The sequence below is a fragment of the Lathamus discolor genome, chromosome 3, assembly GCF_037157495.1.
Source record: "Lathamus discolor isolate bLatDis1 chromosome 3, bLatDis1.hap1, whole genome shotgun sequence".
Lineage (NCBI taxonomy): Eukaryota > Metazoa > Chordata > Aves > Psittaciformes > Psittacidae > Lathamus > Lathamus discolor.
In genome coordinates this window covers 66,323,441-66,349,487 of record NC_088886.1, presented here as the reverse complement: position 1 = coordinate 66,349,487, position 26,047 = coordinate 66,323,441, and the positions used below count along the sequence as shown (strand labels likewise).

General features: G+C 45.1%; 1 protein-coding gene across 12 annotated transcripts in view; it reads right to left on the bottom strand.

Moving 5' to 3' along the window:
• TRPM8 (transient receptor potential cation channel subfamily M member 8) overlaps nt 1-17,711 on the bottom strand; it is an 81,463-nt gene extending 63,752 nt beyond the window's left edge. For 5 of the 12 annotated variants that reach the window (XM_065669650.1, XM_065669651.1, XM_065669660.1 and 2 more), the window contains exons 1-3: nt 17,456-17,711; nt 17,228-17,353; nt 16,677-16,799 (exon numbers count right to left, since the gene is read on the bottom strand). In XM_065669650.1, the coding sequence (XP_065525722.1) occupies nt 16,677-16,746 (70 nt within the window). In that variant the 5' untranslated portion in view covers nt 16,747-16,799; nt 17,228-17,353; nt 17,456-17,711. Of the gene's footprint in view, nt 1-2,257; nt 2,335-2,825; nt 2,906-10,925; nt 11,004-14,974; nt 15,016-16,253; nt 16,356-16,676; nt 16,800-17,227; nt 17,354-17,455 lie in introns of those variants that run through there. The other 7 variants (XM_065669653.1, XM_065669652.1, XM_065669655.1 and 4 more) reach the window with 7 other exon arrangements.
• Nucleotides 17,712-26,047: the final 8,336 nt, after the last annotated feature.

The window sequence follows — 26,047 nt, the reverse complement described above, 5'->3', positions numbered from 1 at the left end:
GAAGAAACAAGTCACCACCAGAGAGTCATTGAATGATTTGTTTTAGAAGGGACCTTAAAGCCCATCCAGTCCCAACCCCCTGCCATGGGCAGGGATACCTTCCATAGAGCAGGTTGCTCCAAGCCTCATCCAGCCTGGCCTTGAGCACTGCCAGGGAAGGGGCAGCCACAGCTTTTCTGGGCACCCTGTGCCAGTGCCTCATCAACTTCACCATCCTCACCTATGCCAACATGTCTACAGCTTGGGGTAAGAATCTACCAATGAAGCATTGCCAGAAGCCACATCAGGAAGTACTGAAGAAGTTTTCTTATCCACTGAAATCAGTCTAAGCTTTCTGGTCCAGAGCAGTAATTTCCACCTAGAAAAAATGCTTACCTTCTAGGTCCCAAATCCCATGTCAAGGCTGTTAAACTAGTCCTGAAAGAGAACTAATCCCTATGTGCCTTCATGTGGACTGCCTCCAGTATCCCCTTGCAGTATAACACCAGAGCAGATTCTCCCAGATAGGCTTCCTTTGCTTCCCTTATCTTCTACCTTCATTGAAAATCTAACTACGTTTTTCTTTATAAATCTCAGGAACACCAAATTAAAGTCACAATAAATCTGTGTGAGAAACCACTTGGATTTCTTTCCACTCCTTTACTGCATTCTTAGCCTGTTGGAGGACATGAAACATCTAACGATCTGTTGAACACCAGATGCATACTACACCAGCCTAGCAGCTCAGCTTCTCTAGTTGGCAGCAGGGTTTCCCTTCTTGTGGTTCCCAAAGACTGAAATATCCATGCTTCATTATTGCACAATCCCATGACAGTGCAGTCTTCCAGCTGCTGAGGATGCACACAACAAGAAGAGCACTCAGAGACATGGACTGAGAGGAGTTTCCTTACAGAGAGTCCAGAGTTTCTTTGGATGGAGTAAGCCAAAAGTCTTACTACTTACAGCTCCAGATGCACAGCTCTAAGTGAAGAGCATCTCTAGATCCTGGTCCTATTTAAACTGCCTTTGTAGACACATTTCCATTTCAGCAGCACTTCCTGCTCTAACTACTAAACATTCACACTCATTAAGAGTGTCAACTGCTTTGCCTGTGAGACATGAAGCCTACGAACTGCAAGTCCAGCTTCCACACTTATTACTCAGAGTTATTACATTGAAGCAGTTACTGGTGTTTAGCCACTCAGGCACAGTGCTAGACTGTGCCAAAACAGGCTAAGTTTGGTATAGTTGTCATCCATGTGTTCTGGCTAAAGGGAGGACTTCAGCTCAGTCTCTCCTCCTATGGAAAAATACATTCAAACTGACAGTTTATTCACATTTATAGAAAAAAACATCTTAAACCCTAGGACCTGAGCTAATTGACAGAGGCTACAATAGATCCAGCTAAGCTATTGCCTGTGCTGAAAAGAACAAACTCTATTGGGTATGACCAGTGCTGAGCACAGCATAGCCAGGCAGCGCTAAATGGAGCCTCCCCACCTTTTTCCTTCCCACTCTCCCCTTTCTGTCCCCTCCTTTTTTCCCCCAGCCACATATTGTCACACTGAATACTCTACTCCCTATCTGGAGGCTAAAGGGTTGTGTCCAGGGAAACACTTTCACATCTAAGAGCAGATTAAAAGTCTCTTCTTCCCTCCGGCTTGGGCATAGCACTACTCAGAGCTCACTCCTCCTGCCTCTTTTATTACCCATTAGTGCATGTAAAAGAAAAACTGCTCAGCTTGGCCACTATTATTTGTAACAATTCAGGCCCATAAGAGATAAAGAGGAGGATTTATGCTAGCCTGGGTACAGAGGTTAAGAGATATACTACTGAGCCCTACTCAAACCACTCCTGACACAGGGCTTAAAATGTTTCTTAACACTGAACTCCAAATCTGACCTATGCCAGTGCTGTCAAAATCCCCCCGAAGCCAGTCAGCCCTGGGTAGAAGTCAGTCCCTAGGTTTAGCACAGGAACAAAGAAGTGACCCAATAAGGAACTGCAGACACACTGAGAGGACAAAGGAGTACCTTTGTCCAACTAGGCCCAGACATGATTAAAACAAGATCTTGTCAAATCATCAGATGCATGTTTAAATCCTCAAGCACCACCGTGCTGGGAGAGGAGAGGTAGGTAGGCAGGCAGAGCTGGTCAGTACCCTTATCTCTGCAGCCTGGGGGTGAGTTCCCCTGCCCACCTTCCTTCACTTTACTACAGCCATTCTTACCCCAAACTCATCATACACACGCTGAAGTGAGAGTACTCAGACTTTACCTTAGCTGGCTTCCTCTTCCACCACACAGCACTCCCACTGCAGCTGCTCATTTGAGCTTTTCACCAAGCTGGGTTTTCTGTTAAGAGAAAATATGGGCAAAGACCAGGCACTCACCATGAACCCCAAGTGTTCATGAACTTGTGGCCACAGTTTTTAAACCATAAGAAAAGGCACAAAGCAATCAAATCATTACATGCCAGGAGGGAAAGCTGATATAGTTTAACACCGTTCAAGCTGTTGAACAATGAAACCTCAGCCTTCCCTGTTGATCTGATGATTCTGATTTAAAAATCCACTTGAATACTATTCTAAGACAACTACTGAGCAGACCCTATGAGGTTCGGTCATTACTTGCAATTTGTATTTAACTGAAGCACTCATGTCTAGTTACACAAACTGCTTAAGCCAATTCAGACTGTCAGCCAAGTTATGTTGGTAAAAAAAAATCTCATTGTCCTACACCCCAAATGACTATCAATGAAGCAGCTTATTTTGTTTATACTTCTTTATACTGCTCATTGTACAGTTATTGGCATGAATGCCTGCCCAGAGGTTACTGAACCATACCTGTGAGTGGTCCTAGTTCAGGTCTTGCTTCAAACTCCTGATCCAGTACCAGGTCCAATCCAGAAGTACAGAAACAGCAACTGTGCAAACGATTGAAGTGCAGGTACTACTGCTGTCAAATCCTACACATCAGCATATAAATCCTGCGTACTTTTAATTTTCACAGGTAACTTAACTAGATATGTAGCTTAAGGATAATGCTTTTTGTTAAAGGAACTACTTTCGTGGTAGCTGGTATGGGGCTACATTTAGGATTTGTGCTGGAAATGGTGTTGGTAACACTGGGATAGTTATGTTACAGCTGTACTCAAAGCACAGCCTTTTCTGCTCCTCACACTACCCCCCCCCCCCCCCAGCTGGGTTCCAGGCTCAAGTGCACACTGAAGCCAGGCCATGAGGAGCTCCTCATTGACCAACATCCCCAAGTCCTTCTACCTGATTATTTCACTGTGAAGCAGCCACACTCAATTTTAAAGAGTTAGATATCTAAGTCATGCCAATATAGGATATACTGGACCACCAACATTTTCCTGAAGGAATACTTTAGGGACTTCTAGATGGTAATCAAGCCCAAGAGGCAACCTTGCAACTGTGGTGATGCAATTGCATCACTTAACATAAGGAAGACATCCAAGAATAAATTTCTCAAGGTCAGCAAGTGCAACTCTGCAGTTGCACACTACTACCTTGATGACTACAGCAATCAGACCACAACATGCAATTAAAGAGAGGAGAGGTAAAAAAAGCTGTAGCTTAACAGATTCACACCAACATTAACAAATGTTTGCAAACTATGGACGGTTTGTGTCAACATGTATAAGTGAAGCTGAGAAAGCTTGATCCAGGACAGAAGGACGGAAGGATCCAAATGAGCACAAGTATAAAGCCAAGAGCTGTTTCTTTCTTGCTCCTCTCCTCTGCATTTTGATTTCCATGACAGAAGATAGAGATGATACTGTAAAGAGAAAATGAAGGCTGCTAACAAGGAGGACCACAGGCTGGAGTCTTGTTTAAGGACAGGGGACACAAACAGTCAAGTCCCCTACAATCACAACCGTCTCTGAAGGCATTACTTTTATGGCATAGTATTTACTACAGCAAGTATGTTGTGGGAGGGATGCTATTTAAATGAAGTCTTCAGTTTCTAGAGGAAACAGACAAATGATTATTTGGAAAGTGCTCTCTACCCCCTCTCCCCACCAGTTCCAGCCCTGTGTGAAAACCCCCTTTTTCATCAACTTGAGCCCACCACTAAGACTTCTTGACACTGGAGCTGAATGGATCACCTCATGTCAAATAGCTGCTGTTTTCTGCCACTCCTACACAAACTGACATAATCACAGCACAGAACAGTCATTAGAGGCTCTATGACTATCCCACCCCTGCCTCAACGTCCAGTTGCAAGAGCCTTCTCTTCCCCAAACAACAGGATGAACAGAACTTGTACAAGAGATGCGGCATAGCAAGCTGCAGCAGCTGCTCTGTGCCAGTGACAGACAAGCTGTGCAAATGTACCTGGGGCAGAATCCCAGAGACCAGGAAGAAAGTACCAAGGAAAACTGATTCAAGGAAAATGCAAAATTACTGAATCAAGCCTTACTGCATCATTCCAAATGGGAGACAAAAATCAGGGAAGAGCAAGTACCTGCCCTGACAAGCATAAGTGGCGGGAAAACAGTAACCATATGGGTAAGGATCCCTTTCTAGCATCTACCCTGCTCCAAACACAGCTGTGTGCAGCTACCAGGACACTGAGCATGAGACTTGCATGCCATTATCTGCTTGGTACCTGTGTTGTGAATAAAGCCCCCCCCAGAAGTACAGCAGGTATATGAAGACTTAAAAGAATTTTATTAGTTGCATGCTTGCAGAAAAGCAAGTGATGCTGCTGCCTGGCCAGGTTTTAGCAAAGCCATTGCCTCACTGCGCAGCACGTCAAAGCAGTCACATGTGTTTGTGACAGGGTTTTTGTCCTCTCCACTGCCAGTTTCACTCTTCATGCATAGCACTGAAGCAGAGCCCACATAGAGATTTAATTCAGGACACAAGTGTGTTTGCCTGCATGGTTTAGTCATGCTTCATTTCATGATGTTTGGTTCTGCTGGAAACAGATGGAGTTGAGTTTTGTCCAGTCACTTCAGTTTTGCTAAATTTGGGAATCTATGGCAGGAATAGCATTTCTGCTTTAGCACAAGCATGTAACTGGGCATTTATAGTGTTTGCTCTCCTCTTTGCAGCTTATTTCATCAGCCATGGATCCCTGGGACTGATTTCTCGCACAACCCCCAGGACACAAAGGGCAAACACTGCTGTTCCCATGGCTAGCATTTAGACATGGTTTATAGTTTTTACTTGTCCATAAAATGCAGTGGCCCAACACTTCTAAAAGCACGTTATAAAGGAATGAAAATGCTGCAATGAACTAGATGGAGAGTCTGTCTTCCCTGTTTCCTGTAATACCTTTCCTCTTGTGTTGCACTGAATAGAACTCTGATACCCTCTGAAGAACCTTGATGGTCTTACTGCTACTGCTCAACTGCTCATGTTGAGCAGGTAGAGGGAGGCTCAGGACTGCAGCATGGTACCATAGTAATGTATAAGCAAAGAGGAGATGACAGTGCATAACAGCAGAAGCTGAAATAAGGATCACACGTGGCTCCACACCTGCACCAACTGATATCCTGCCAAAGATGCTGAAAAGGAAAGCACACAGGAAGAGCATTTATCCTGTCACCAGAACCATAGTCAGACAGTGCACATGTGCAAAGCATGTGAACAGCGGGGGACTTGCATGATAATTTGAGTGAACAACCTGGAGCAAAACACACCCCACCACAAACACCTTCATTAAATCTTGAACCAAAGCTAGAGTTAGCAATGCACAAATGAGGCTTCCAAATTCCTATCTGGAAGCATCTGGATGCTGCACTGCTCAGCACACTCAGCCATTACTAGCTTCAAATCTCCATCATCTCTGTATATAACAGTCTCCAGTGCTACAAAGCCACTTCTATGTTTCACAGTTAAGGACTCGAGCCTCTTTCTGTTGCTCCTTGAGGGTCATGGCCTATTTATCAAAGTCATCCAGCCAAAGTTTATCTCCAGAAGTACTTTGTCATTTTAGGGCAAATCTAATTTTCAGAAGTGCCCTGGCAAAGCTCTCATGTGAGCTAACAAAGAAGGGATTACATAGAGTCACTACTCCTGGGTGCACAGTGAGATGCTAACACTTAATTGAACCTATATCCTGGATTACTAAACAGGCCTTTTTTTAAGCCAACGTATACTAAGCACCTTGAGGAAGACATTGGTATCAAAATGCTCCTAGTAGGAGTCCTTGATCCCATTTATTAGTATGCCTGATTCATTTCTGCATTAGCAATTGTGTTTTCCAGGCATGTTGAGGACCATTGGATCCCTCACCATAACCAGGCAGTGCAATTTCCCCACTGCATGATGAAGTACCATTATTGCAGGTGCCCTTAAACACAGGAGAATTAAACACTAGGCAGCTGTGAAAGACCACTGTCATTAAAGGGCTTCACAATCCTGTGTAAAGATCATCTGTAACACCTCAAATACACTCACATGCCATAAAGCACTGCCCCACTATAACACATGCACACTATATTCATAACTAATTACACAGCTATTACCATGCACCAGTAATTAAGGGGAAACCCAGTGTGCCATCCAACACAGCTTCTTCAAAATGGACTGCATAGACATAGAAAGCAATTAAGCAACAGAAGGTGAGTTGTTTTCTCATAATTACATTACTGGCTGCATTTTCATGTAGGTCCCTGCTAAAGCATCAGAATAGTTCAGGGGAAGCTGAACTCAGTCAGGATTTTGATGTCCATATGAATCCTGTTGCAGTGTTTATAACAGCAGGGGCACAAGGGGGCACTGACTTACCTACCAGTCTTACTTGTTCACAGCTTTAATGGCAATAGGTTTTGCCGCTTGGCAGACTTTTGGGCAGCTGCCCAATTTCTATAATAGACTAACACAGACTTCAGCCAAAAGCAGGACTTGCTCCACATTTCTGCAGAAAACACTCAGCTGCCAAGAACTGAAGAACAGTAAATGCAGTTTTTCAAGTGAAGCATAAGGCTTGCAGAGGTGAGCTGTAGCTGGCTACAGTTCTGTACAACTTGGCAGAGTTTCGCCAAGTCAAATGGCCTGAAAAGTAAACCCTAGGCAAGGTGAACAGCCATCAACATATCTATAACCCAGCAGCAGTTGGATGAGAGGGGAAGGCACAGAAAAGGGTGTGCAGTGCCCACTGTCACCCAGTAGCCCCTGCAGTCAACAATGAGTAGTGGAAGGTGTCCCTGCCCATGGCAAGCAGTTAGAACTGGATGAGCTTTCAGGTCCCTTCCAACACAAACCAGTCTAGGAGGCTCACACACAGAGCACAAGCTACAAGGATCTGTTAGCTGAGGACACCGAGCCAGCCTGGGAAGCACAGCAGAGCGATTCCACATTGCCATCTAAAGGCACTGAAGAACTTAAGGACTCCATATAAGACAACTCATTTAAACGCCTGAGACTCCAAACACCAGCCTGGAGGTGGGGGAATGCAGTAATGAACCTTATTTCTCAGGTCATTTCTATTAGAGAAGCATTTAACCTGTTTGGAGTAGCTGCATCAAGTGGTAAACTCCCAAGCTGAGCTTATGGCCATATGCTGTCATAGCTAGGAAGAGCTGGCTTCTATTTTTGTGTGTTCCCAGAAAAAGTTATGTTTTCATAGACAAGTTCAGCTACAGGAATAACTGTACATCCATTCTTTGCTCCAAAGGATACAGCTTCTAGGATCCTCCCCAAGAAAAGCTACAGCAAAGCACAGATATATGAATCCCCAGGCTAAGGCAATAAACTCTCCAATGCTAGTTGTTCTCATCACTGTTATCATCTAATAGGTCACAGACAGCACAAACCATTCTTGTATCCTGGATTTTATGCCTTTTCACACTGGGGTTTTTGTTTTAAACTAATCTCGAAGGCTTCAAACCCTCAGATACCTTTTCACCTTCTCACCATCTGCTTTGAGACCTCATGGGCAAGTAAATGCAAGTCCCAGTCTCAGCTGCAACTCACTGGGCTGCATAAAGTTTCAAATCCTTCAGCACAAAACATACCTCTCTGTAACTGATGCCTCTAAGACAGCACTTCAGTGCCCTATTCAGCCTTATCAGGATTACTGCAAGGAGAACATGTTTTGTAAATCTATCCTCTGCTTCACTCTACCTACCATAAAGCCTCATCCATCAGGTTTTGTCCATTGTTATTAAATGAGCCAAGCCAACTCATGCCCATTGTCACATGCATGCTCCACCCAGCCTACTTGTGTTTGCTTTCTACGGCATCCTAGAAACACAAAGCCACAAGAAACCACAAACATCCACACTCATCTGAACCACTGAGTCCTGAAGCCCCATCAGGCAGGCTGATTTATTCTCCATGTCTCATTTAGTACATCTTTGATAGAAAGACTACACTATCAGCTTAAACACATCCATCCTATTTCAGGCATTTCCAGCTTGAAGAGTTACTTTGATTTCTCATCTGTCCTCCCAAAGTTTGACATGACAGGGCAAAAAACAGACTTTTGCTGCATGCTAAACAGAAAGAGGGGTGAAAGAGAAGGTCAGAGTCCAGATTTCCGCACAGAAGGTATCAAACAGCCTTTTCTGCACAGAAAACCCAGATAAACCCAAAAATCTGATTATGGAGATTATTCTCTCACATCACACTCTGATACTCTTATGCATTTTAAGGCTTCTAAGTGCTTTTCAGAGAGCAGGACTTTCATGAGCCCCTCAAGGGAGAGCTAGGAGGGGAAAAGTGTGGATTTATTCTATCATTTGGAAAGCCACCCCAGCCACAGCAGGAAGTTAGGGAAACCAGGCATTCTGCAGGAGACAAAGCAGAAAGAAAGCTGTTCTGCTTTTAAGACAGGCACATTGAAATAAAGCCTCCAATTTCAGTAGGTTGAAAGCTGCTCTTACAGCTGAGTTGCTATACTCTTCAACACCTACTATGCACAGGTCCAAGAGGCAGGAAGAGAGTAGTACATGTGGGCTCACTGTTTCTACTGCCTTCCCAGAGAAATAAACACCAAGTTCTGCTGAAAAGAGAGCTGATCAGAAAGGGAATAAAAATCTAAGTCTGCAGCTACACTATGAAACTGCATCATCTCATTTTGCTCATGCAGTGCTCCATAAATGTGCTCGTCACTGTTCTCTAGCTGGTGGCTTTGCAGGTTGAGTCAGACTCCAAGGACCAGCTCATACACCCCTCTCTCAGGACTTACCAGTGGTCACGAGTAGATCGGAGGACAGCTGAAAAGCCAGAACCCCTTCTACAAAAGGATGGGGCACTTTGAAGTTTCACCAACATAGGATCAACCAGGCTGGAGAAGACCTTTAAACTCACCCAGTCCAGCCACTCCCCAGCACTGCCAAGGCCACCACTAACCCATGGTACTGTGAGGGTCTCGTCTCTACAGTGTGAGAACACTTGCAGGGATGGTGACTCCAGCCCTGCCCTGGGCAGCCTGTTCCAATGCCTGAGCACCCTCTGGGGAAGGAATTGCTCTTCAGCTCCATCTAAACCTCCCCTGATGCAGCTTGAGGCTATTTCCTCTTGTCCCATCCCTTGTTCCTTGGGAGCACAGCCCAGCCCCTCCTGGCTCCATCCTCCTGTCAGGCAGTTGTAGAGAGCGATAAGGTCCCCCTGAGCCTTCTCTTCTCCAGACTGAACACCCCAGGTCCCTCAGCTGTTCCCCATCACACCTGTGCTCCAGACCCTTCACCAGCTCTATTGGCGTAGTTGAAGTGCACAGTACCTTTGAGTTCTAAACACCAGCCTTGTCTTTCTCCAGTTCTCAGTAAAAATGAGCAAAATAGAAGTAGCCAGCAAGGTTCAGCCCTTTCCCATTAACAGTATGTGGCTGTCAGAACACAGTTCAGAGGCACACCAGATTCTGAAAACTCTTAGAAGTTTAGTGTTTTTCTCATGTGAGTCACTGCTCTGATACCATTGCCAAAGGAAAGAAAGGGTGAGCAAAGTGCTGCAGTTACCTACAACTACCAAACAGTTGTGGATTCAGTAGATATGGCTGGGCTGAGGGGCTGCACTCACAGATGCCCTGTCCCATTGACCACCATCTTGGAACAACCACTGAGCCCCAACCCTATGACCAGCCTCACAGATCTTAGATAAGAGCAATGTCTTTGTGGCAAGGGCTGGCTGGGGCACAACAGCCCACATTAAGAACCTACTTCAAGCACTGTGGAAAAGCCAAGCAAGCAACTTCTGTGCTCCACCTTCTTCTAGTTCAAAGAGGGAAATGCTCCCTTACTGAAAGGCAAGGGCCATTAGCAATTAATTGCAGAGGACTGATTGCACATATAGCAGCGGCCCTGCTGACAAAACAGGCTGCAGACCAGCTCTTACACTACCCTAGAAGGTATAAACAAGGTCCCCCCCAATTTTGTTTACTTCTGTACATACTTTCAATTCCCTCCATGCCTTCAAAGCTGCAGCCAAGCCACTTGCAGCAGTTCAAAGTGACCTTCTGAGGCTGAATAAATTTAAGATTCTGATTTATCCCAAGCAGCCTAAAATACGTGGAGTTCAACTTGAATGTGTTAGACTTGGCAAAAAGCCACACTGCTCTCTATTGAAGCCAGGAGTGCTATAGAAAGCAAATGCCATCCTATTGTCTCCAGGTTTCTGCTAATCTCTTCTTACAAAAAGAAGTTAGCAAAGTAAGAAGAGAAGACATTCTATTTGCCAGTTATTTTCATATTCTGAAATACCAGAACACTTGGACTGCACTAAGGACTAAAGCAAGTATTGCCAGTGACAGCTTAGAGCACAGTTACCCAACCAAAAGAAGAAGTTAGTGAAATAGGAATATCATGCCTACAGTATTCTCACATGCCCATTTATTGTTCTTTCCTTCTGGCATTACACCAGTAAGGCTTCAGGGTGTCCTCCCATTTCACAGTCTCCTATTTGCTCAAGGCTCATGTTTTAAGTGGCATTTTGCACTGGTTTCACTCACATCCTCCTTGTCCCCCTTACCTTTTTCCTTTGATTGTTATTCCAGAAAGAACAAGGATTTGTAATCCCTGCCTTTTCTACTGAGTGTGTTCAGTCTTTAAACTCCTTGGTCCTCCCCTCTATTCAGACCTTGCTCCAGAGAGCTCACCCACACAGAGATTCAAGCATCAGTCTCTTTGCTTCTGCTTTCTCATCTTCCCACGCTGCGGGCTGCTATTGCATTTAGCTGGTTAACTCCACCTCTCCTCTTCTCACTCTCTTTCCTCTTTAGATTCACTTCAAGGCCAACTTCCCTTCCTTGCTGCTGGGCTGACACAGCTGGGAGTGCAGAAAAGCAGGGGGAGGATAGCAGAGCAGGGAGCTTTTATTCAGCAATGCTTCCTTAACCAAGCAGCTGCTTTGAAGCCCCAAGGTCCCATTTCAACTGCTGAAGTTGCTAGTAATAAAAAACAGCTAAATATAACACTGCTTTCAAATGGCACGTTTGCGATAGGGACTCTGCCATTAAAGCTCCTCATCTGAAACACCATCAGAACCTGAATACACAAACCCGGACAACCCCCATGTAATAGCTACTAAGCACTTGCAAGGATACATTAGCAAGAGGAATTCAAGCTACAGCCCTCAGCCCACAAGGGCTCACCCCACCTCTCCCTGTTGTATTCCAAGGCACTTGCACAGTGCTCCCGCTCGGACCCGTCAGCCCACACAGCTACTCACTCAGGGATGGCACAGAAGTCTGCAGCAGTAAGAGGTTACTTCTCAGTGCTCTGCCTCCCAAAGGCTAACACAGGATTGCAGCTTCAATCTGCCAAGAGGGGCTTGCATTGCCTTCATAAGGATTTCCACCCATATTCCTCGATTAAGAGTTCATAATCTCAAACACAAATGCTGTGATGTTGAGGAATGCCAAGTTAGATCAATGCTCCAGAGATCACAGGTTAAATTGATAGGAGAAGGGACCAGGAATGAAGAGCCTTGGCAGGTGAAGTTCCCATCTGGTGCATAATAAAATTATACTCATCATCATCATCTATTGATTTTGATACCTGACCTGGGTATGTAACACTTCCCTGTAGGAAACTCAAAAGGCACTGGTAAGAAAGCTGTTAAATAGTCTGAGTGGCTGAAGCAGAAAACCAGGCCAGTCTTACTGCCATTGCAATGACCAGACTTACAGGTTACATCAAGGGTCATCAGACTTTTCTTCACAGGATCAGCTGCAGATAACCACATGGATAATCATGAGGTTACTTGCCTGTGAGGGTGCTAAGGTACTGGCACAGGGTGCCCAGAGGAGCTGTGGCTGCCGCATCCCTGACAGTGTTCAGGGCCTGATCTGGCTGCTCATCTCATGAACTGCATCAGTCACTGCAAAGAAAGGATGGTGCAAGGTCTGGGGCATCTACACCAACTTACACCTCTGAATCAGAAGAGTCAAAATAACCCACTGAGAGAAAACACTGGAATAGCAGGTCTGAAAATAGCAATCTTTGAGTTGATGGTTTTGAACACATTTTATTTAGCCAGATCAAGTTATTATCCATACCAGTATCTGAATTTACAGTTCCTTGGGCCATTTATTCATCCAGCACTCATGCTCCCTAATGACCTTTACCCAGCTATTACTTCATAAAACAAATGGATTTGCTCCCCTCCAGCCCATCACTGGAACACACAGCACTCCAAACTCATCAGCAGTTTCCCCTCTCTCCCTCTCAATGTATGCACCTTTCTGATACAAGTCTATCTTCTTAGATGCAACAGATTACTCCTAAAGCCATGGCCAAGCTGCATCTGAAGTAACACTTCACAGACAACTGGGTTATAGGGTTTCTGTGTATGTGTGCCCCACTAACTTCTCACGGCTACTTCCCATAACTCACTGCAGTGAGTCTCAAGATGATTTACTGCTCGTCTGACACACTACTTTTTCCCATCCCATGTTTACACGCATTGCTCACTTGAGAATACACATTCCTTCACCCATCAGGCTTTTTATATAGTCTCAGACTCTGTTTTTAAACAAGCTCTGCTCCCTGGCTGTCCATCCCTCATGAAGATAACTTGGGGAATGTGATGCTCTCACATCCCTTTAACATCCTGTTCAGACAGGATCCAGGCATTTCTTTGTTATCTACTCAGCCCTACACTTCAAGAATCACATCCACGTCTGGGCTCCCCTCTACAAGTAAGATATGGATTTACTCAAGCAAGTCCAGCACAAGGCCACAAAGATGACTAAACTATTAAAGCATCTTGTGTATGAGGAAAAGCTGAGAGCGGGGACTGCTCAACCTAGGGAGGAAAAGGCTCAGAAACTATCATCTCCATGTGTCCAGGTACCTGATGGGAGGGAATGAAGGAGGAGGCTGATTCACCAGTGCACACTGATGGGACAAGAGGCAATGGACACAAACTGTAGTATGTGGAATCACATCTGAACACAAGGAAATACTCTTTGACCATCAGACTGGTCCGGTAGTGGAACAAGCTGCCTGAGAGGCTGTGGAGGCTCCATCCATGGGGATATCCAGACCTCAGCAGGACACAGTCCTGCTCCCAGTGACCCTGCCCCAGCAGGAGACTTGGGCTGGATTATCCCTTTCAACCTAAACACTGTAATTCAGAGTGAGGATGCCTGTGACTCTTTCTGGTTTCCAAATGTTACCTACGGCTGGCTCACAGTTCTTCCGTTAAGCGCTAATGGATATGTGCCAGCAAGTGGCAGAGTACTCAACTTAAACGCAACCTCACTGCCTAATGCAGGGGAAACCGTCTGAGGCTTCAGCAGTTTTGGTGTTATTTCATGAGTTTCAGCCTAAAAGTCCTGAGCAGTGGCCTTACCCATAGCCAGGCAGGTGAAGTGCTGTATTATCACACAAATCACTGCATAACTGAGTCACTAGAGCTCACTGAGCTCCTTTTTCTACAGCTGAGCAGACAGCACAAAAATATGTTGAAACTGAAGGCATTTATCATGTAGTCAAAGAAATGTAGTCAACTGACTGACAGGTGGAAAATAATAAAAGCAGATTACAGTTTAAGCCACACTTCAAAGTTCTGCAGGAAAAGTTTAAGAGCACAAAAATTGAGCTAATGTTATATCAGAAAACTCTGAACTAAACAGAAGTTTAAATATAAAGCAATACTTACACAGAAAACTGATCTTCCCTACTGCCAGATGCTTTCAATCCCAGGATGTGGCCAAGCCAAAGGTCTGACAACACCAAATTGCCATTACACATGACTCCTTTTCACAAAGCTTACAGGAGCATCTTAAATCCAAGTTATTAATTGCATCCATAAGCTAACACTGATGTAACCAGAGCCATCACACAGAGCAACAGAACAGAGGACCCTGCAGGGAAGCACTCAAGCTACCTGAAAAACACAGAGCACGCAAGAAGCAGCATCTAAGTACCTGAATCAACTCACTTATCTCTTCCTGAGCCTAAGTATGCTGCGTCCAATTGTGGCGAGCACAACTGCAGGTGTATGGGTGCAAGGCAGGGCACAGGTTGTACATGTTGCTCCTGCCAAAGGGCAGCTCTTCCCACACTGAACTCGAGGGCTTGCACCCAAGGCTCACTCCAGGGCTCTTACATGGCACCTCCCCAGGCTGCTGAGCCAGAGCAAGCAGAGATCACAACTGCAGAACCATGCATCCTTCACTGCCAATTGCCTGGGAACCAGCCAGACAGTTCTGCAGCCCTTTGGGGCTAAATTCTCCATCTGAAGCAGCCTTTTCTGCCAGAGTTGTGGGGCCAGCTCTCCTCCACTTCCTCCTTCATTCAAGGCAAGCCCTTTCACACCATTGCCCACGTCTGGAAGAGGGATTTACCTTTTCTGAGCTACCCTTCTGCACAGCAGAAAACCTCCATTGAGATAAGGCGCCTGGATAAGCAACCCATGTGAAAGAGATAAATGACACCAGTCACAATCTCAAGCAACTACAAGCATAGACATTTTCAGGCTCAAGGCTCTTGATATCATGGCATGAAACACACACCCCTGTTCAGGTAGGGATGTGATGGGTAGTCTCAGAGCAACACCAGCCAGAAGCTTACCTGTACTTGAAGCTTCTGCCACTGTCCTGGCAAGAAGGTGACTGAGGGAAATGATATCACAGAAAATAGGTTAAGTGTCAGATGAACAGTCCCAACAAGGGTGTATTTTTCTGCAAGGACTAAGTTAAGCCTCTATATACACATTCCCACTCAATTCATGCTAGTTGAGCCCAAATAAATTAGAGCTAAAACTGTCCCTGGGGAAACATGACAATGCCAGGAAAGAAGGGATGGAAGGACCATCTTTGCTCCCACTGCAAGCAGTAGCCCGTCTTAACACCACTATGTTTTGAGCCTAGAAACAGGAATGCCAGCTTGCCTTCAGTTCTGTCCCTGCTCCAGGACAGAGCTTAAAAGATTTATGTTATTCAATAATGAACACCGCTACAGTCCTTACTTCTTTCTTGGCAGTGTTATTAAAACATTGCATTGCTTGGTTAGGTTAAACTACTTCATTGCAAGATATACCACAACCCCAAAGTAATTTTGCTATGTATGACATTTTCCTACTAAGCTTGGGGGAAATGTCCCATCTCTAAACATAACTGCAGTTAAGAGCTCACAGCCTCTGAAAAGCAAAGGTTTAGCACCCCCAGGAAATGGCTGTATTTAGGAGTCTGGAAAAGCCATGTCATAACAGATTCAGTTCTGTCAGAATTATCTGACAAATGCAGTGACAGCTTCCCAATTTGGCTGTCTTCAGCTGAGCCCAGCTCCCTTCTCATTCCTGCCAAGCTCTATGACAGCCAGTACTAACAGTGCAATACTTCAGCCTCTAGACACACACTCCAGAGCATCTCAGTGCCCAGTTCAGAGAAAAGTGGCAATTGTCAGTGCCTAAGGCCCAAGCTCTCAAGCTGCTATGTGAAGCCATTGCAAGCAGAGGAAGATATGAAACCACTGTAGATTTTCCCATCTTAGGTACCACCCCACATCTCACACCAGCTGAAGCACTGGCACAGGGTGCCCAGAGAAGCTGTGGCTGCCCCATCCCTGGCAGTGTTCAAGGCCAGGTTGGACAGGGCTTAGAGCAACCTGCTCTAGTGGAAGGTGTCCCTGCCCATGGCAGGGGGTTGGAACTGGGTGAGATTTAAGGGTCCCTCCAACACAAACCACTTTGGGAGTCCAACTCTTGATTGTCCTCTTGCTTCACCTCAGATGAAGCTCAGCATTTCACTGTCAATCCGGCCTTTGAGCAGACAAAGCACTTCCCATCTGGGTCAATCTCATCATTTGGTTACCAGAGACATGATCCATTACCCACTATACTAATTCTTACCTCCAAGATGTCCATATCTATACACAGCAACCCAAGTCCAGCCAAGGTTCTGGCCTCAGAAAGATCCTGGAATTCTTTGTTAGAGGAACTTAAACTTATTTCCTAAGGCAAGAAAAAGGAAAGCTCTAATGGGACATTGCAGGTACTCAATAGCCAAGCATTGCCAACTGGCACTCTGCTGTTCTCTGCATCAGAAGAACCAGTAAAGTAAGAAACTAACAGCCAACTCAAAACCAACACATTATCAGTTCTTGCTAGATTACAGCGCAGCCAATCCCCAAGTTCCTACATGATTATTTTACCAGCTGCCATACACAGGAGTAGTGACAGGCAGTAACTTTCCTCAGAGGACAAACAGAGGGGCCTAGACACAACACAAATAAATCACTTGTTTTTTAAAGTGCCTTTAGACGTACATCTCACCTCTTACAAGAATTTTTACTTCACTGTGTAACTCTCTGCATTTGCAAAGCTGTACTTGCATAGCTTGCATACATCTCTGCTCCAGACTTTTCAGGATACTTCATACATGGCAGGATTCATCTCCTTCCATAAAACAAGCAAAAAAAGCTTTGAAAATAGATGTGAAAAACACAGGCTAAAGGCACACCTGAAATTCTACTAAGCAAAGAAGCCCACAATAAGGAAAGCAATAACCACAAAAATGAGTCAATGATAAACATATTCAAAGTGCAAAGGAACTTCATTTGCCTGGGGAGTATCTTCCAGAGCAAAACCCATAAGGAGCTCATGCTAATACATTCCCATTGCACAATTCCAGCAGAATCCACTAAATAAGGCTGAAGCCCCTCTCACCAGCATTTCCATATACAAACCTACAAGTCCTAGGTAGCTATGCAGCTTACTTTCAGAGATGCAATGTCTATTATGGTATTGACACCCTAACATATCACTTAAATAACTAACAGTTACTTGCCATGGATGTTTTATCATTTTAGCAATGCCATACTCACAATGGGCAATTGAAGATCTGGAAAATAGAGCCACAGGAAAGGGAAATCACAGCTTCTGGTACTGGGGCCAATGTCCTCAGGTTCCAATGCTGCCGGAGGAGTAGTACCTCTCCCAAGAGTGCATTCCTGACCAAAACAGGCAAAATCAATGCACAGACTCCAACAGAACAGACTCATCCCCAAAAGCCCCTTGCCAGCACTCAAGGTCGCAGTGGGATGTATACTTGCCTTCCTGCCTTCACATTCAATTCTGAATCAGGAATCTTCATACAAGGTCACTGGATCAGCACAAAACCCTGGAGTCTCTGCGTGCTTTCAACAGCTCAGGAAGTCAGCACCTGGCCAAGGGAGCCCTCCAGGAGCTTCCTAAGGACAGCAGGCACATAAAACACATCCTCAAGCTCCTCCTGCACAACACAAGGATAGAGCAGGACACCACAAAGTCAGATCTAGACTTCAAAGCTAGAAGCTTCCCCCTCCTATCTTCTTAGCATCACGCCATCACAGCAGCAGGTGGCCCCAGTTCAGCCCCATTTATAGACTTGAGAGAAACAAGACACAGCTGGGGCAGAGCCTGTGTCTTTGCAGTTGCATTATCCCAAACTGCTGCACCTGAAGGACCTTTCCAATTGCACAATGAGCCACCACGTTCACTATGGCTTAACAGGGAAGCAGCAAGGGATAGTGAGAACTTCATGAGCACAGCACGTACCACAGCTGTTGCAAGGAGACCTAGGCTAACCTTGAGGCCTCCAGTCCCGAACTGTACAATAGCTTAGCAGCATTAAAGTACGAGCTTTGTGAGGACAAAATAGAGCAGTGCTCAGCACCCAAATTCCATCATAAAAAATGGTAACTCTGCCTTTGAGAGCTAATCTGCTCTAAATACAACACCTTTTAGCTTAATATTTTGCTAGCCTGGGTTCCAAGAAGAGTAAGTTAAGAGATAGCCTTGAGATTAGACTGAGCTAATGGAATAACTTTTATTTCTTAGACTCCCAATGAGCAGCCCTATTGAAACTGACTTTAAATAGCTGTTCAAACTGAACGTGAATGACCTATCACTTCTGTAGTCAGCATCAGTGTTATCTCTTTGCAGACGAGCAGAATGGAGAACAACAACATTCTCTCTTCCACAGCCAAATCATTTTAAATCACATTAGCCACAGGACCCCTATGGGTAACCTTTCATCTGGGCCCTCCCAGTTCTTAAAGCAGAGTCTGAGAGAGAATTCAATTAATGTGCCCCCTAAGGATAACACATTCAATCACAGTAAGTGAGGAAAAGCATGCTCAGAGGAAAAAGAAACTGCAGCCCCAAACTTCCAGTAGGAAGCCTTTGTCCTGGTAGGCAGAATACCTTCAGTCTCAAGAAGTAAGGAAAGGCTTTGGGTCTTTCCTTTTATAACAAAAGCTGGTTTTGCTTTGTTGCTGCTGGGGTTTCCCTTCTTAGGAAGACCTGCATCTTAATGCAGGGAAGCCCAAAGGAGTTCTCAGGGTCAGACCTTCAGATCAGTGTTGGGTCTGTTGCACTGGTTTGGTTTTCTCCATCTGTACAGCTAACAGTTGAAGAACATGTAAATCCTGTATGCCACCACTTCCACTGCTCAGGCTGCCAGAGCCTACATTATCCAGTCAGCAGAAAAGAAGCATGGATTAAATTCCTACTCTTTTTGAAGGGCATATAAATATATTTGTAAAGGAAAACTGTATTCAGACTAAGGCTTTTCCTAGTTTGTTTTTTTTCCCTAAGGTTTTTCCTTGAATTTTCTCCTGTAGTAAGACATTCAGCTCAGCTTCACCACACCATCTTCAAACAGAAAACTGTATCCAAGTTACAAGCACTGTTAGAGCTGACATCCGCCAAGATGATGAGACTTAGTAACATAAACATTGACCAATACCAACCATTAGCTCACTCATGAAGGGCTGAGTGCCCAACTAGAGCAGAAGAGCAGTCATGGAGATAGATGCCCCAGAGAAAGAGAAGAAATGAAACTGGCCTCAACTAAGCATTCAGATTACACAGGCTCAATAGCAGAGAAGTGCTCGCACTCTAGAGCTGAAGCTGGTGGCTCGTTTGCATTCCCATTTGAAGGAAAATGCTGGCAAGTTATATACACCTTGAGGAACACAATGGCAGCATGCCATGGACGGGAAACATCGTGATCCAGACACAGGGAGCTGTGCTCTATGGTCGTCGCAGCCTCCTGAATACCAGCAGTACTGGACTGACCCCACACTGCAACTTGCTCTAGTGGAAGATGTCTCTGCCCATGGTAGGGGGTTGGAACTGGATGAGCTTTAAGGTCCCTTCCAACACAAACCAGGATGGGATTCTATGACCACTTTTTGGAGCTGACATTTACTGAAGAATCTGCAATTACCTTCATCTCTCAAGTCCCCAGACATCTTCAAAACCAACTCAAACTGAGAATAAATCTACAGCTCTTGAAAGATTTACTCTTCATATCACGTATCTTACTGTTTCCAGCAAAGGCATTCTGAAGCCTAAGAGGGGAAGGCTTTAATAACACACATTAACGATACATTTTCCACATATCCTGTCACACCAAGCTAAAATATCCAGGTGCTGGGTAGAAACACAGCTTCCCAAAGCATCCTGCTGTCAGGAGCTTGAATGCTGCATAAACATAGCCAGGGACAACTGCTGAGTAACAGCAGCAGCGGCTCCCGGGCACTCAACATTATCCAAGGTTGGAGAAGTCTGGATTTCAGGACAGAAGCCGCTGCCATTGCTGTCAGTGAGCAGTGACACAAACCACAGCACTGAGGAGGGGGGGAATGAAAACAGAGCTAAACTGTTGGCTCTGTTGGGTAACCTTCCCGGTCTTCCCAGCTTGTGATAGTGGCAGATGGCCCAGTCTGCAAATTAGCAGCTACCAGATGGGCCCCTAAGTAGCTTACTGAAGTAAATTGATTTGTTCATGGATTTGGTATTAAAATGTCCTTTGCTGTCTGGGCAGTGTTTGGCCACAGAGCTGCAAATTCCAGTCAGCCACGGTGAAGGCCAAAATCCCAAGCATTCACACTGGGGAGCTGCTTCTGCAGCATGTGGTGTCTATGGAGGCCCATCCCCATTCACCAGTCAGGGAAGCACAGAGTAGATATTTGTCTCTGCCAGCAAGAGCCACCAATAGGTAAGCAGTGAGAACAGATGAGAAGACTTAACTCTGGCCATGCATGACAAATACAGAAAGCTGTCTCACAGAGCGTTTTTCTGCACATCTTACCATTGACCTCCTGTGCAGTCAGCACCCTGTGGCAGTACGTGCCACCTTGTGATGCAGGTGGCCTCTGAAAGACTATGGCACTGCTGTTTTCTGCTACTAACCAGCATCTCTATTCTTGTGTGAGTACCTCAAAGGTGATGATAGAATTACTGGAAAGGAAAAGATGATCATGTGCTCTTTTCCTCCACTTCATGGTAAAGGCTGAGAGCCAATATTTTCCAGCTTGGTTGTTATCCCTCCACACTTCTGCTCAAGCAGGAGGAAATTGTCTCAGCAGTCGTGAGCTGGAAGCTAGAGATTGACATTTATTGATGTGAAATACTCCACATTCCTTACATTTCTTAATAAACCCACAAGCATTTCCATCTTCCTAGAGCTTCTTTGGCATGTCCTGGCATGATAGCCTGTAAGACTCAAAAAGCCTTTGCACTCATTTCAGTCTGTGTCAAAGACTGGCAAATCACCACTTAATCCTCCCAATGGCACTCTGCAACTGCAAAGTCTATAAAGTCACCAGAGACTGGCAAGCAAAAAGAAATCACTCAAATTTATGTCAAAGTACTGTCACATGATGTTTTATATTTCTAATATACAGATAGCTGGCAAAACAAGCCTTCTAAAGCCTAGAATAATTTGTCAGCCTAAGAGCTCACATTGCCTCATGTTACATTGCTGACAACAACCAAATGGGTGTTGGAGGCTTGTTCCGTCTCCTTTCTCCTCCAAATAATGTTTTTGAGACAAAAGAATCATCACCTACTAGAAAACACAATGATCTTCTCAAGGCAAAGCTGACTTCCAGAGCCTTCAACTCTTGGCCAGGGTTTGAGAAAGAGAGCATTTCCCCCTATTCTTTCAAATGAATTGCAAGTCAGTCTCCTGATGTAGGTGTTAGCACATATTATTGTTTCTAACCAGTATTAAATTCACTCAAATATCTTCACATGCTGACCTTGGTCCTTCATCCAGCACTTAGTGACCAAAACCTAATCCTAAAAACACATGGAAAGCATCAGTGGCTCCCCATCCATGTCTATGATCAGATACTTTTTGACTTACTACCTTCAAATACATTTAGTACTGAGCCAAGTACATCCCAACCACTGCTGTGCTATAACCATCCCTGCTGAAGCTTGAGGTTTTCTGCTGTAAGAGAGGCAACAGGGTCACTTCTGACTGAAGTTTTTACAAGGGCAATGTGCAGTTTAACACGCTTTGTGCTCAAGCTGATGGCACTGGTAGAATTCAGTGAGCCAGAACTATTACACATAACTATTCTTCTCCAAAACCCATATGTTACAACAGCACCAGTCCAAGGAAACTACAGGCTGCAAGGCCTGCTACATCAAGAGATGAAGCAAGGAAGGAAGCTCCTTGGTCTCAAGGGAGCACTGGGAACTACAAGCAGCTCTCTCCCTCTTCCGTTCCATGACTCCTTTTCCCTAGCACGTTATGGATAGATCCCAGCTGGTGCAGGATTCACCTTTGAGTGAAGCAGACCCTGCTCCCTCCATCACACCTCTCATTCAGTGGAAAAGTCTGCAGAAACTGGACCACAGTGAACAAGACTCACATAACCCAGCCAAGGGAGCTGCAAATTCTTGGTGCAGTGGGGACTGGGCTCTACCCCAGCTGAATTTGTGGGCACAGGACACTGCACATGTTTTTCTCTGCTCTGTGGGAGTCATCACTTCATATCTTTAGTCCAATTAATCTAAATTCCATGCATTTGAAATTTGACTTCAGCAGGAAGCGCACAGCGCTTCACCCAGCGCCTGTACATCCGGCACAACACATTTTCCCCAGAGAACAAGTTGTTTTCTTTACTATCCCACCAAACGGAGTCCTACCCTGAGAACCAAGGCAGATCGTCCTACTGGAATGAAAAACAATCTGGCATTTTTCAGGATAAGGTTTATTGTTGTAGCTTCATTTCCTGTTGGCCATTCTTCCTTCTCCATCTCTCCTCTGCTGAATCTGTTTGCCTTCGGATTTTACCCATGACCTGGCCTGACCTGCCTTCTAAACTCTGTCTCTTAAATTACTTTATAGTCATATCCTCCTGTTCAAAAACCTCAGACCTCTTGGCAGTGAAGCTACAAACTTGCATTTAACAAATGAAATAGCAGGAATGGAAATCCATGTTACAGGAAATCTCTGTTCTTATCCAGAGGAGATTCTGCCTACACATCTTCTCCAGCTACATCTCATCTTTCTTCTGCCTTCCATGCCATCAATGTCTTCTCCCTGGAAGCCTAAACTGACTTTTCTAGTTACTTGTGTCAGTCGAGTGGCTTTTAATGTGATCTCGCCAGCCAGCTCATCTGTCCTGGAGCAGTGTAGAGCAAGCAGAAATGGGACATGTTCCAGTCTGTCCGCATTGAAACTGAATTCTGTTCTTTCAGTGACCGACAGGCAGGGAAAATAATTCATTATTGTTCCAGAAGGAAAGTCCACCCTTTAAACCTACTCCGCTCACTGCAATGCTGGTTATCCTACCTCACTAGTACCTATTCTTTCCTCCCCCTTCCCAGACACCAAAATCACAGTATGGCCTTTCCAGCTTGCTGCTAAGATTGCAGTCCAACCTGAGCACTCAGTCTCATTTTTGGGTCTTGTTTCCATTTACCACCCATTCCACATTGTTAGTGGGATGGCAGCTTCACTTTTGCACCTCCCATTCCTGATTCATGTTTGAGACCCTGGCTAGCCTGTCCTGACAACAACACTTGGATTCTTCTGTTCCATATTTTATTCCTGGCAAAACCCTTTCTCTCTGCATGCTGCAGAGCACTATGCATAAAGTCCCCATACAGTACTGTGGTACTTTAGCCCCTCAGCTGACTGGAAAGATTTGCTTGGATGGTTCAAATCCCTACAAGTATTTCCACTGGAAATCCAAAAAGGCAATTCCCAGGCACATTCCCAGGATGTACAGATTTGCACCAGGAACTTGTAATTCTCCATTTCCTGCTCTTTGAAGTGCTGAACTGCAAAGGCAAAAGTTGTAAAGAACTTTCACCATCCTCAACCACACTCTTCCTTCCTTGTCTCACGTATTTCCCTTTTTAAAGGGTTATACTCACATCAACCTGGAAGTCAAAGCTGGGGATACCACAAGAAGATAAGTTTAGGTGGTAGCAAACAGCATCTCCTCTCCCACCATGCATGCAGAGAGCTTCCCAGCAAACATTTCTGCCATAGTTTTGCCCTGAGGTGAATGGAACCAAGGGATTCTCAAACTGTACCAAGGAGGTACACATGGAAGTGCTGTCTTCTTTATACTCCATCCTCCTGCTGCAGGTACTAAGTGCTGGAAAGCAGGCTCCAGCTTTTATGCACGTTCCCAGTAAAAGCTGCATTTTTGTTCCACACAAATACAGAAATACTTATTTAACAGGTTTTTAAATCATAGAATAGTCAGGGTTGGAAAGGACCTCACCAGCTTCAAACTAGCAAGCTATTGACAGTTACAATAACCCTAAGTGACTACTCAAGAAGTTATATATTTGCACCAGTTTATGAAGGGAGCCAGTTATTCAAATGGTTCTCAAAGCCTCCACCTGCCTCATGGCCAGTCGAGTCCAACACAGAACCAGCTTCTGCACTGTTTCTTGTGTCAGTCAGCGTAGGCTGTACAGACTCATGCAGTTCATGTACTTGCCTGATAAACTGCATTGCCAGAGCATGTTACACAAGCACTCCTTGAAAGCCACACACTTTGCACAGATGGGGAACAAGATAAACACACCCTGAACACTGGGACTATGAACTGTAACACTAGGAAGTCATTCACCTTGATCTGAATTGTTCATGGCTCGGCAGGTTCTTTGAACACCAGCCAGAGAGCCAGGGCTATAACAGACCATACAGTGGCAGTTACAGTGCTGTGTGTTCAGCTTGTGCCTTCCTGCAATGCAGATCAGGACAGTTCGAGGCATTACTGAAGCTCCTGACAGGTTTTGTAGGTTTCCTCACGCAATCTGAACAGACAATAAAAAGGGTTTTCCTCCTCTCAGGCCACAGGCTCAAACCACTTCAAACCTGTGGCAAACATTTCTATTTGCTTACACTTAGGATCACCCGATCGAACGCACCGATGCCTGCGAGTCTGGCATGTCACCAGCTGCAGGCAGCCAACTGTCACACCTTGTCCTAACCTTTGGCACAGCATCACTGGCACTTGCACTAGTGCGAATGCTGGAGCTTATGCAGAATTATGCATAAACTAATGCAGAATTGATCACATTTACATAGCAAGTATCCATCAATTTACAGTATCTAGGAGTGGTTTACTATCACAGTATTTGAATATAAAGTACAATAACCCAATTAGAATGATGGAATGATGAATGATAGCATGGTTTGTGTTGCTTAAGCTGCCTTAGCAGTTGCAGAATCAATGAAGACTGCAGTATTCGGCTCCCTCCAAATCCAGCTCCTAGCAGCTTTGTTCTACTGTGCTTAAAGCCATTAGTTGAGCTCCTTTACCAAAACCTCTATAATACCACTCATTTACTGTCACTGGCTGTTATTAACCGTTGCTCAGGACCCCTGAGGATGCATTTTTCCTTTGTTAAATATACTAAATAGCATTGTAGACACCCCTTCTGGAAGCTGAGGTTGACCTGAGTTCTTGGTTGGTGAGGCAACACTGTGGTTCATAAACCCACAGCAGTTCAGCTGAAGCCTACCCTGCAGGGGCAGAGTTTTATATGCCATCAAATCTCTCCAGATGTGGTTGATGAACCTGAGATACTCCAATGCTACACCTCCATTTGCAATGGGTTTCACTGAAATAGTCACACAAGTTTGCTGTAAAGCATCAGGTTTGGACACAGACTGAAGGCAAGATGTTACCCGAAGTGTTTGTGAGAATGAACAGAGGATCTGTCTGATTTTACCCAGAGGGGGAACTGGAGCTGCAGATGCCTCTACAGCTGAAAGGTCAGCTGGAAGCACACACTGCCACTAAGTAATGAGCCTTGTCACGCACACCTTTTATGTGACGCCTGTAACTGATGGGTCCTTGTCTCCAGACAAAACACAATCTGCTAAGCCAGTGCTCTGCTGGCCAGCCTGAGAAACAAGACTCTTGACCTTCATTGATCTACTTGATGTTACTCCTGAGGATGCTGCTTTCTTTCAAGACCAGAAGAAACTTGCTACCATGCAAATGTGTGTTCCCAAATATCTCCATAGAACCACTGAATCATAGAATAGTTAGGATTGGAAAGGACCTCAAGATCATCTAGTTCCAACCCCCCTGCCATGGACAGGGACACCTCACACTAAACCATCCCACACAAGGCTTCTTCCAACCTGGCCTTGGACACTGCCAGGGATGGAGCACTCACAACCTCCCTGGGTGACCGATTCCAGTGCCTCACCACCCTAACAGGAAAGAATTTCCTCCTTATATCCAATCTAAACTTCCCCTGTTTAAGTTTTAACCCATTACCCCTTGTCCTGTCACTACAGTCCCTGACGAAGAGTCCCTCCCCAGCATCCCTATAGGCCCCCTTCAGGTACTGGAAGGCTGCTATTAGGTCCCCACGCAGCCTTC